Raw genomic sequence first — 12,992 nt, 5'->3', positions numbered from 1 at the left:
CGCGACCTTCGGGTGCAGTAGTCGATCGAGCACCACATATTCTAAGAATAGCGCACCGCGAGCCCTTGCGGTGCGGTCGCTGCCACTGCGCATGCGTCGTAACGCGAGTCGGCGTTCGCGGACCGCACGCAAAAAATGCGAAATTGCGTGCGGTGATGGCGGCCCGCATGTGGCCCGCAAGCGCTGGTTTCGAGGCTACGGCGTCGCTGCGATCGTTCTTTGCGGTTCGCAGCAGGGCGAACGCTATTCTAAAACTCTTATGGCGCCCGCTTCGCCCGCAGCGCTTGCAAACGGTATTGTAAAACTCCCTATTGTCATCGTACATTACGCAATCATTTGCATCGTCCTTGAAAGAAGCAGGCCGTACTGGCCGAACCAGAATAGACGATGGATGGGTATATGAAGACTGTATTCAGACGCATGTTGGGTAATAACAAGGACATTCCTTAGCGCACACTTTCACGGCCAGATAGTGTAGACGAGTAAAAGTTCGCTCGCAGTTGGCACTGGCAGCTCGAAAAGGCATCGCTGCGGAATGAAACGCAGCGTGAGGCTCCGTGCTCCGCCCACGAATACGCGGGGGGACCATTAAAGAACGCCCTCCGAGGCAGTCAGCGAAGCTTGGCAGCCTCCACTGTTCAATGGCCAGAAGGGGGGAAGGCTTGCCAGGCACGCACATCAGTTTGATCGCTCACCCTGTGCGTTCATCGAGCGAAGGACGCCAGCGAAATGAAACGCACAAAGGAAACCTCCGTGCTATAAGAACGGCCACCATCTGAGGCCGCGGTGCGCTACGGGGGCAATTACGAGAACTCGGATGTTGTGCTCAACCCGATCAAGGTGATGATTAACGTGGTGAGCAAGCGAGCCCACCTCTGGTAATTAAGTGATGGAGCGATTAAGATGCAGGTGCGTTTAATTTGTCCAGCACGTCCTCGAGGGCTCTTCGCGAACAGGACTTCCCCGCATGGGAGAAATATTGCCCCGACAATCCGCGCGCAGGCCTTGTTTACGTACGCGCCCACGTGGGCGAGTCCAATGGCTGCGCGCGCGAAACAGCGACTTCGAAAGCCACCTGTGCCTTCCTGTAAAAGTGCGCTGAAACAACAAAGCCCGCAAGGGCGCCGGAGGAGCGTCAGGCACTGCGGTGGAGACCTGTTTACACACACACATCGAACGCACGAGAGCTGCAGCAGCCTCGTTGTCTCGTTCGGATCAATGTATTTGTTTCTCGCCATCATACAAGTGATCACCTGGTGCAATTCGGAAAGCACCTAAATGTAAGCACGCGGCCCTAGCATTTCGTCACAGACGCGCCAGATGTTACCAGACGATTTAGATCGGCACTGATATGACTCTTTAGCCATGACTATGCACATCAGACGTTGATGCCCGGGAACCAAATGTAACGGGCGGTGCGTTTCCCACCTGTTAATGTAGAAACGGCCAGAAGTGCCGCCTGTGAACCCTGCAGCGACGAGGGACGCACACACGAACAGTGACCAGAATCTTGTGCGCGAGATATTTATGCAGTACTGCCATTCATTCCCACCAGCGCGTATATACTGGGCGAGCTTTGGAGGTCATTTCTGCTGTCAGGACAATGCAAGGGAGGTGACCGACGAAAGTTTTAAGATACATATGCCAGCGAATAACGTCAGCAAAGGCTGCACAAGACGAACGCCAAGAGACAGGCTGACTCGCTCCATTCAGACTACACATGAAAGATCAATTTATGTTGGCAAAATATAAACAACGCAAAAGAAACGCATAGGTTGCTTCCATTTTCAATTGGTATGTTTTTTTATATTCTGCCAAACACTCGCTCCCTTTCATTACCGCATGATGTCCTATACGAATCAGTGTCACTTAACCACGCCTTATAACCATGATCGTGATTTTGGCACGTAAAACGTTACTGCGCATTTATTATTATTATTTTTTCCATCGCCCATCCTATTCTTTTCTTGACAACAAAATCGGTCGCAGCGTTAAAAACTGGCGCAGTGTGCACACTAACTAGAAGGGCAGCAGTGTAAAATCATGCACAAAGGTTAACGAATGCTTGCTCCATGCAGCGATTGTCGAGTATCAGAATCTAAATAAAACGAAAAAAATCATTGTTTCGGGAGATCTTGGAAACTACTCAATGTCCAACCGAGACGGAATGTTCGACAAGCCTGAATGTCCATTATTCGACACTCCGTCCCTCGTCCCAAATCAGATATTCTGCTTTCAGCGTTGAAGCGTACTTTGATCTCCAGTATTAAAAGTATTTGTTAAGTGCGGCGTAGTGCGTGCACCTGTGTGTGTGTGTGCGTGTGCGTGCGTGCCTGCTGTGGTGCCTCTCGAAACGTACGCCGCAAAGCTACAATAGACAAACGTTGCGCGCGAAGAAACAAAGGATAAAATAAGGTTCGCGTTGATATCGTTACGTATAATATCAGCGTGACGATGTTTACGAAGACGAGGGACGTTTTCGCAGGACTACTGATGCTGTAGGAACAACGGTCGACAAGATATGAAGCGTGGAAGCTTGGGCGAGTTGGTAGGACATAACTGAATGCAGGAACAGCGCAACCTAGAAGTAATTACTCATTGGGACATCGGACATCGGTTTTTCGCTTCCGTAGTTACGAAGTAATTACTTCTAGGTTGCGCTGTTCCTGCATTCAGTTAGGTCGACAAGAATCAGACACAGCGATGCGACGCGTGCATGTACAATGTCAAGTGAGGACGTGGCGAGAGAGGTACAAAGAGAGGGATGACAATCGGCGAATAAAATGCAACGTATGCAAAATCAACAAGGAGTAGCAACCGAACAATGAGACGCGAGAAAAAATAAGCCACTGGTTGCGCAATAATAGCGTATACTTTGAAACGAGGGCACGAATACAAGTATACGGAGACCACACGCACTGTCGCGCGTTACAAAGGGCAATTCTTCCTTTCTCGTGCACGCTACTGCGTCGCTGCAGGGGGGCCTGTTTTGCCAGCTGCGTAGATGTCCATTCTCTTGTTGCTCCCTCTTCAGTGCACGCAGCCGGACTTGTTCGGGCGTTGTCATCATCCTCTCCCCCACTGTCTTGGACATGCACCAAGAAGCGGCGAGAGCATCAAACTTGTTACGTGCAGAACAACGGCCAAGCTACTGCTATACAACGGAACCAAATAAGCCAGAGGGCCACCATGGGTGAACGAGGACTCCCCAGCCGGCTCTGACAATAAGAAAACGAGGAACAAAAGTCTAGCTAGTGCGCGTGCGCGCATAAATGGAACGCAAGCCGCTACTTGCATGCGCAGCGAGCTGCCTGCAGGCATCAGAAACAACATTGATTGTACCCGGCCGCTAGTGAAGCTGCCGAATCTTAGCATTTAGCAAACACATATGCAGATCTTTTCACCAGCTACGCCGACAATCGATAGCGATGCCGCCAGCCCTTCTCGCTGTCATTGTTCTGCTTTCACGGCAGTCTCTGCTTGAGCACCTTTATTTTGAGCTTATAAAATATTTTTGAAAATAACCAGCTGTTACTATCACATTATCAGACATTATGCACATTCCCCGTAATTTTGCCGCATTGTGTGCTCCTTATAAAACAACTACGAGCTTTTGGGATTAACTACTGTAGCTGCAAACACTACGATGGGTCAAGAAAACTCAGTAGTCGGTCCATTTAAGGCAGTAATCCTCATTGGTTATGTCATATAATAATAATAATAATAATAATAATAATAATAATAATAATAATAATAATAATAATAATAATAATAATAATAATAACCGGGGTATAACGTGCCAAAACCACACTATGATCGTAAATTCCATCGTAGTGGAGGGCTACGGAAATTTCGAACATCTGGCGTCCCTTAACGAACACTGACATCGCAGAGCACACGGGCCTTCCACCATTTCGCCTCCATCAAAACGTGCCTGCCGCGGCCTGAATCGAACCCGCGACCTTCGGGTCAGCATCCGAGCACCGCACGGCGGCAGACACGTCAGAGATTACGTCTATACAACCGCTATGAACGGTGGCAGGGGCGCTGCCCGAGCGCTGTAATTGTACCGAGAAAAGCTGGTGGCGCTCCACGAGCTCCACCTCATGCACGGATGCGGCCTACGCGCTGGGCGATACGCATCTACACCACCGACAACTCTGACGCAAGCTCTCAGCCAAGCGCACTGGTGACGCCGCTGTTCAGTGTAGTTGATCCCGCGGTCAAGTGTATCGGCACCGACAAGCAACGCCCGCACATCAACCAAGAAATCTCTACCTATACAGAATGTCAACGCTGTATGTAACGCGCCAGGGAGCTTACGGCGTCTCTGTGGACACCACTCACGGGATCTCACGAGGGCGGTGACAGCGAAGGTGAAAGTGAAGCCCTTAGTGCCACGTTGATTGCCTACATATTAGACCGCACAGTTCACTCTACTAGATGGCGCCCCTCGACGCCATGTCCGAACATACGCCCTTAGTACCGTGAAGCGTGTTATATGCGGTCATCATAATCATCATCATCAGCAGCAGCAGCTGCTGCTGCCTGACTATGCCCACTTCAGGGCAGTGGCCTCTCCCCGTGTTTTGCAAGTCAACCCGGTCCTGTATTCGCTGCGGCCGCGTTATCTCCTCAAACTGCATCTCATCGGCCCACCTAACTTTCTGCCTCCCCCATGGCGCGTTCCTGGAAATCCATTCTGTTACTCACACTGACCAGTGGTTACCATGCCTTCACGCTGCAAGCCCTGCTCATGCCCATTTCTTCGTATTTCCACTAAAATGTTCTTCACACCTGTTTTTTTTTTTTTTTCCTGATCGACTGTGCTCTCTTCTTGTCCCTTACGGTCCCACCTATATATTTTTCCTTTCAATGCACGTTCAGTAGGCGCACACTCCGACACCAGGCAGCCTTGCTCCAATGCGGTGTGTCCAGGACCCCGGGCATGTGTGTCCGAATCGAGCCCGCAAATGGCCCCGCTTGGTAGGATTATATACTTGGTGCAAACCTAAATAACATATATTCGAGAAATGTAAGGAACCGTTTAGAATCCATATTCTTTTCCCAAACAGGCTTTCGAAGCGAGTTTCGAAGCGAGACTTTTTGCAAGTAACAGTGATGAATGGTGCGCGAATCGTTTTCAGCGAACCGCTAGCGACGTCACACGACAGCATGAGACGATGCCTTGTGCAACGTCAGAACCTCCGTTTTGAAGAAACGCTGAAACGTGTTCGGCGGCCGCACAGGTGGGATAGTAAGAACTTATCTTCGTACGGAAGTTGACTGCTTCAAATGTGGGAGTATTTATCAAAATCTAGAATTATTGAAATTATATATCATTATTATATTTACCACGCTCTCTTTTTCTCATTTTTTTTCAACCCCCTCCCTCTACCGTCTAAAAAAAAAACATTCTGCAGTGCACGTCTAACAGCTCTTTCCAGTGCCTGCAACAACATGCGCCTGTGGATACAGACGAGTTAAGCGCGTCAACTAAACTGGACTGCTGTAACGATGACACGGACAAGGACCTGATCACAACATACGTCGTGACGCGAACAGCCACATTCGCATAACCCCGTCACTACGTACCCGACAGTAAGAGTCCGCACAAACCGCTAAGCGGTCGAACCCCCACTGCGCCGTCGTCAGTATCCATGGATGTTTTATATATAAAACGCGACAAACACGACAGCGCACTCTTTTTCGACAGGTATAGTCTTCGTGCCGTTCTCAGAGCCTGTAGCGAGCTACCGTTAGTTTCAAAACGTACATGGCCAGACTCGTAGCTCGCCAGAGGCTCCAATCGGCGTCAACTCTCGGTAGGGCAGTCTGAGAGGAGGAGAGGGGGGGAAGAGATGGACATGAATCAAGCCACGCGGCCATTCAGCGAGGCCCTCCACGCGGTCGGCCAGACGGCGGCGGAGAGCACCCCCTTCGAGCCACCTGAAAGCGAGCCGCACTTCCGGGTCCGTCCGGCTGGCGACAAGCAGAAAAGTTGGGGGGGGGGGGGGGGGGGGGGGGCTTGAGGTCGTCGAACTCGGCGCTGGGCACACGGCGGCTGCTGCGCCCTTCCACAGCTTGCCTTCACGCGATCACTTCACTGATCTCCGCGTCAACGGGGCCTGCTGGGGCGCACCGACCGCCGCGTGTCATCGATGAAAACGGCAGCACTCGCGATAGAATCGCGGCACGCCACGCGTTACCCAACAACACCGCGGGGAACTTCAGCTTTTCGTATGGGTCACTTACTGTATACACGGTCAGGCCATCGCAGGCTTTCTTTGATGTGTGTCCTTTAACGTCCCGACCACTTTAACGGAACAATCTTTACCGAAAAGAAAACAAATGTATATAACGTCAATCCATTTCCACGGTTTGTAACGCCAGCGGTTTAAAAGGCTGAAAAAAAAGTTCCAAGGTTTGCGTGCGATAACCACCATAATCTTACGAGCCACGCCGTAGTGGGATTTGCGGTGAACGTAGACATCATAGTATACTCGAACGAACACGAAACTAACAAGGAGGCGTGGGCCGGCTGGACCACATTTCACGCTCCTTCAAACATGCATCCAGATTAACCAGTTCCACGGTGTCAGCTGCCCAATCGGTACCGTATAGATTATTTGATATAAAGGTGCAGACGGAGCTCTTGTATGTGCAACTAAAACTATGTAAGCAAGCACAAAGGAAGGTTACCGTAATTAAGACGTATGACAGGAAAGATAAACAACCCGATTACACGGAACTAAACAACACAAGTCAATAAAGACTGGAATTTGAACCAGATCAGATGCCTAAGCACATACACACGCCCTGCTAAATCTACAAAAGAAAGAAAAAAAAAAAGCACCCGACTACGAATTTTCAACAAGCAGATTATTTACCAATCGAAGAAAAAAGACTTATTGATGAACCTCTCCGAAGAATGGCATTAAATTTATCACTTCCGGCGGTAACTTCTTTTGGGGCTACCGTGTTGGGTTTTAATTAGCCACACGGGCGTTTGCGAAGTCGTTTGCAATTTTCTACGAGAGACGAAACGAACTGAATACTGGTTATCAAAATCAAGCCTATTATTCAAAAACATTAGTCGTTTTTCTATTTTTCTAGTGAATTAAACTGATGAGTTACTTCAAAACTATCTATTGCTAAACATTTTGAGATTATAAAATAAAAAAATTACAAAACAAGACCCCGTTCGTTTCGTGGCCGGTATATCCCATGGTGGGTTGCGCCAAGTTAATAAGGGTCAACCAACCAACTCAAGGTGCGCATAGATATTACAATTATGCAAGTCTGTAATCCTTGCGAAATGTTTTCATGCGATTGCGTGACCATCAGGAAGGACGGCAGGGCACGGAGACTCGTAACTCGAAACACGTATCACAGTGTCTGCGTGACTGTCGCACATCGCTATGACACTGTACACAGTGGCGGTCGCGTCGATCAGAGTAGTTCGGTCCAGGAGATGGTTCAAGAATTAACTCCCGTTTGCATGCGAAAGACGAAACATGCAGGAGAAACAGACTTGGAAAAGTATTACAATGCTGAGGTCCGCTCTTCATTTCGTACATCACTTGCACTGGCTACATTCAAGTCTCGTCTATCGTTTCACTGCACAGTTTCCTAAACGGAAGAAAGTCGTCAACCTGCACACCTGCAACGCTCAGATGAGGACATACACAAGTCTTGAGCGGTAAGTACGATATCGCAATGGAATTGTTTTATACGAAACACGGATGTTTTGGTTGGACTGCACCTGTTAAGCACCTGGGAGATCAGTCCTTAAAAATGCCGCCAATCAAAAATAATAGTAGTAACCCACGTATACAAGATACGACTGCGCCTCCGTAAAGAACAGTCCTGGAGGAAATGCACACTCAACTGTGTTGGTAACATTCCTGCTCAAAAGGCTCCACTTAGCTCGGCTCCATGCGTACATAAATGCAACAAGGCGCAGCACAAGCTCATCATCTTTTCATCATCATCATCATCATCATCATCATCATCATCATCATCATCAGCCTGACTACGTCCACTGCAGGACAAAGGCCTCTCCCATGTTCCGCCAGTTAACCCGGTCCTGTGCTTGCTGCTGCCAATTTTCACTTTCCTCTAAAAGTAAGTCGACCAAGCGACAAAGGGGTTATGAATGTCAGAACGGCACCGAGTCTGCAACGATGCCGGATAAGTTTGGTTAAATTCGCTGCCTTACACGCGGGCAGAGACTCGCCAACCGAAACACGAGGGGGGTCCGTGCTTTCGCCCGCGGAACCAAACGCAGCTGCTGCTCGTTCGCGGCACGCGACCTTCGCTGTGGCGCGCGGGGTCGAGCCGGGAATCGAGCCGGCAAAGCTCGTTCGACCTATAGCAGTGCGGCGTAACCACCGCGTAATGCGAAGGCCCACAAAACGGTGCGGTTGCGCCGCGCATCGCTGAGCTGGACGAGAATTGGAAAAAAAAAAAAAGAGAGAAACGCGCAGAACTCGGGCGCCACTGCGCGCTCCGCTGATCAAAGACCTGCTCTGGGACCGCTCCGAGGAAACTGTTATGGAGCCCCTGCTCTCAGCCACACTTCGCACACGCGCAACACATTGTTTGGCCACGAAGCCCAAAAGACGAGGGCCACATTTCCTCGGCTCGGCCGCGTCCTCCGGCCGCACACAAAAGAACGAATTCGGTGTGTGCGCACACACGCGGCCTCCAAATTTTCGGACTGCGCACCGAGACGTGAGCGCTGAATTGCGCCCAAAACTGCAGCGTTGCAGAAAATAGCCAGCGCACGGTAACCGATGAGGCGCCACATTCAATCGGGTAGGCAGCCCGGCACGAGAAGGAAACGGGGCCACCAAGGGACAAGCAGCCACTCGGCCCCGAAACAAACGTGCCGGAGCGCCGCGGATGTGAACCCATCGACAGTCGTTATCCACCAATGCCCTGCAGAGGGGCTACACCTCGCCGTCGCTGCGCGCCAAAACACACCGATACATCATCCAAAGAGCGCGCAGCTGCATCGTTTCAAATGAGGACGGTATACGTCTTCACAAACACTCAAGACAGGTCCGGCAACGCGTACACCTGTCTCGGTATTTGCTCAACACGTAACCCAAGTCGCTTCCAGAGATAACTTACCATGATGCAGTTGGTCTTGCCAATGGCCCACAAGTTGACCTTGTTGTCCTCGCCACCGGTGACCATGACGCGGCCAGATTTGTGGCCAATAGCGAGGCATTTCACTGTCGAGCCGTGAGCGACGAACTCTTCTGCAACGAGGAAAAAAAAGACAGGAATTATTTGAAAGCTCGTGTGTACGGTCATTAACAACAACAACAAAAATGGATTTCAATGCACAACGCTAAATGCGCTTATATGTTTCAATATAGGTAAGTACCTACGTATACTATGACTGAATGTGCGACTAGACAGCTATATAAGCCTGAAAACAAATGTACACAAGCATACACCAACTTCTCATCATAAAGTGACAAAGAAACCATTAATCACAGAAAACGCGTGTAAGAAAAAAAAATGTGATGCCATAAAAGCTTAATTCAACTGTACTAATTGCATCATCCGTAACAGCTGTAGTAAAAGATAAAAGGGGAAACAAACGCACGATGGAACATATCTGCTACACCAGCGAAAAGGAACTGGCCACGCGAGGATACATAGCGACAACGGCGCGCCTGTTTCCGAGACGCCCTGACATGCCTATGTGATCAGGCGCAGGCAGACAGCGACGAGCAAGCCGAGCGCACTCGCCGGGTCAATTCCCGTTGCAAGCCTCTCCATGCGTGAAACAATACAGTTTGCGTGTCACGCCGGTAGTGTGTGACGCGCTGCTCAGTGTATACGTAAGCAGAAGCTGCGACAATGCGGGATGCAAAGTCCCGAACAAAGGGGACACGCCAGTTTCGAAAGCAGTCGCACCAGACTGACGACGCGACGACTGCCAATGAGGGAATCCGATATACGCCGCGGTACAAATCGAGCGCGCAAGCGACCCGGCAAAGAGTAGTCGTGCAACGCTCATTTCACGTGGATGTGAGGTAAGTCAAGATACAAGACAGGACACATCGTCTTTTAACAATCTCCATCGCCTAGATTAAATGTTTTAGCATGCGGAAGCGTCATACTGTAAATTGACTTGTCACGCCGCAGTATTAACTACCAAGAGAATCGACGCATTGGTTGGTTAGAAATTGGAAAAAAAAAGAGAAAATTCTTCATGCAAATATCGCGACACACAAGCGAACGGCGTCGTGGTAGGCAAAAAGAAACAGCCATTAAATAAGTAGCCATTCTCAGTGATCCTTCCACATCACCATGACAAGCAAATTACCCCAAGAAACGGTAGCGACAGTAATCGATTGATTGATTGATATGCGGGGTTTGACGTCCCAAAACCACCATATGATTATGAGAGACGCCGTAGTGAAGGGCTCCGGAAATTTCAACCACCTGGGGTTCTTTAACGTGCACCCAAATCTGAGCACACGGGCCCACAAACATTTCCACCTCCATCGGAAATGCAGCCGCCGCAGCAGGGATTCGAACCCGCGACCTGCGAGTCAGCAGCCGAGTACCTTAGCCACTAGACCACCGCGGCGGGGCGACAGTAACCTCCAATGATCACATCACCTTGCTACGAACATGCATTGCATTACATGTGGGCACATACCCTCACAAATTACATTGGCGCCAGTTGGTACACATGAAAAGGTGCAAAAGCTATAGCTGACGGCTCATAGCCATATATGTCGGCGAACTCACTCATTGATCCAGCCGTGAGTGTGAGCCCGAATGAGTGCGGCTGAAGAAAAGTTTAGTGAGCGTGAGTCCAAGTGAGTTATGGTCAGGAAAATTTCGGTGAGTCTAAGTCCGAGTGAGTCCAAAGTGTAAATTATATTGCATGAGTGAGTGAGTGAGTGAGTTTCACAAGTTTAGTTAACCCATGCTCATAGCTGTTCCTGGCCGATGTGTAGTGTTGAAAGGGCCTACACAACCACTATTTTGTTCCGCCATCGACAGGCTCGCGACTGCATCGTGACCTCGTGAGCGTTGGATATACGTCGTGAAATATTGCGATGCATGGACGTAACAGAGGTGAAAACTCTCAGAGGCACAGGAAAAAAAAAGCTCAATCAGAACAGGTCGGCACAAAGTGCATGAACGTGAGAGAGATTTGCTGAACACAAGTTCTTGCAAGCACACAGTCACTTCCTCGAGGCCTGACGAGTGAAATTTAACCATCTCCTCCACTGGCAACCGCCCTTTGTCATCCGCTTGATAATAATAATAATAATAATAATAATAATAATAATAATAATAATAATAATAATGTCCCAGTACCCCGGTATGAATACGAGGCCTACCATGGTGAAGGGCTCCGGTAATTTTCACCATCTGGGGTTCTGGAGGAATAAACTTTATTATTCAGAAAGGGGAGGGGAAGCGGGGGAAACCAAGTTTGACGGGGCTAGGTTGGGGCCCAAGGGGCCGCAACACTAGCAGACCAGTCCGCCAGCTTGGCTTCTTTAACACTCCGCTTGAAAACAAGTGCCACATATGAGACGACAAACATAGGAAAGCCGTAGTCTTACCTTTGCTTCAAGAAAAGTATTCGGCTTTAATCTAACTTATTACCAAAAAATTAATTCGATTTCGCAATCCACAGAATCCAGAAGACTATGCCAGGCCAGCACCTTAGCTTGATATACTAAATCCTTTTCTTTTTCGTTTCTCCTGGCAGAGTCCACAATTCGCGCCCCATAAACCACCGCAGTAAAAACATTGATTGATTGATATGTAGGGTTTAACGTCCCAAAACTACCATATGATTATGAGAGACGCCGTAGTGGAGGGCTCCGGAAATTTAGACCACCTGGGGTTCTTTAACGTGCACCCAAATCTGAGCACACGGGCCTACAACATTTCCGCCTCCATCGGAAATGCAGCCGCCGCAGCCGGAATTCGAACCCGCGACCTCCGGGTCAGCAGCCGAGTACGTTAGCCACTAGAGCACCACGGCGGGGCCGCAGTAAAAACAGGCACATACACCAGACATGATTAAGTTTTAAGGACCGGGTGGAACAGCCAAACGACTTCTGTAGAGGCTCTTGCAGCAGGGTTAATGCCCTTTTGAAGCATATACATTCAGTCCTTCATAGTAGGCAGTGCAATATGGTAAAAGTGTGTGACCGCAAAACAATATAATGCAGGCTCCGGACCTCTTAAACAATAATATTAAACAATTATAATGAAGCATACAACGCATACAGTGACACGCTCTTGCACTCATGAAGTATGGTCGCTTTTTGGAATTAACGTACCGAAGTGGCTGCGGAGGGCTCCGAATAATTTCGACCACTTGGGGGTTCTTTAACGTACACTGAAAACGCACAGTACGGGCCCTTCCGGCATTCCACCTCCTCGCAGAATTGGATGCTAGGCATTAATCCCATATTTGAGCATTACAAACGACGCTACTTTCGTACCGATTTCATGATCACAACTGACGCCTCTTTTTCTAGTGATTGCTATGTGGGGTTTAACGTCCCAAAACCACCATATGATTATGAGAGACGCCGTATAGTGGAGGGCTCCGGAAATTTCGACCACCTGGGCTTGTTTAACGTGCACCCAAATTGGAGCGCACGGGCGTATACAGCATTTTCGCCTTCATCGAAAATGCGGCCGCCACAACCGGGATTCAATCCCGCGACCTGCGGCTCAGCAGCCGAGTACTTTAGCCCCTAGACCACCGCGGCAGGGCAATGGCACGTCCCTCTTTTTTTTTTTCCTCTCCTAAACTAATGACAGTAGTTTGTGAAAATGGCGTCATACTATTTCGAAGTACGTTATTTGGAGATCACACAGGCATATCTTTCGTTACCCTGCGAAAAACATAAATCAACACACAAAGGATTAATACAGGAGCGAATCAAGGTCAAAGATTCATGTTTAAACTTCGCGCCAAGATCTCC

At 49.3% G+C, this 12,992-nt stretch overlaps 1 protein-coding gene across 4 annotated transcripts in view; it reads right to left on the bottom strand.

Annotated features, from left to right (window-relative positions):
- Nucleotides 1-12,992, bottom strand: part of kat80 (katanin p80) — a 239,222-nt gene that overhangs the window by 158,613 nt on the left and 67,617 nt on the right. For all 4 annotated transcript variants that reach the window (XM_037427880.2, XM_075877832.1, XM_075877834.1 and 1 more), the window contains exon 2: nucleotides 9,139-9,269. In XM_037427880.2, the coding sequence (XP_037283777.2) occupies nucleotides 9,139-9,269 (131 nt within the window). The remainder of the gene's footprint in view (nucleotides 1-9,138; nucleotides 9,270-12,992) is intronic.

Source organism: Rhipicephalus microplus, chromosome X, assembly GCF_043290135.1.
Source record: "Rhipicephalus microplus isolate Deutch F79 chromosome X, USDA_Rmic, whole genome shotgun sequence".
Classification (NCBI taxonomy): Eukaryota; Metazoa; Arthropoda; class Arachnida; order Ixodida; family Ixodidae; genus Rhipicephalus; species Rhipicephalus microplus.
The sequence above is the reverse complement of the archived record's forward strand: the minus strand, read 5'-3'. Positions and strand labels throughout refer to the sequence as shown.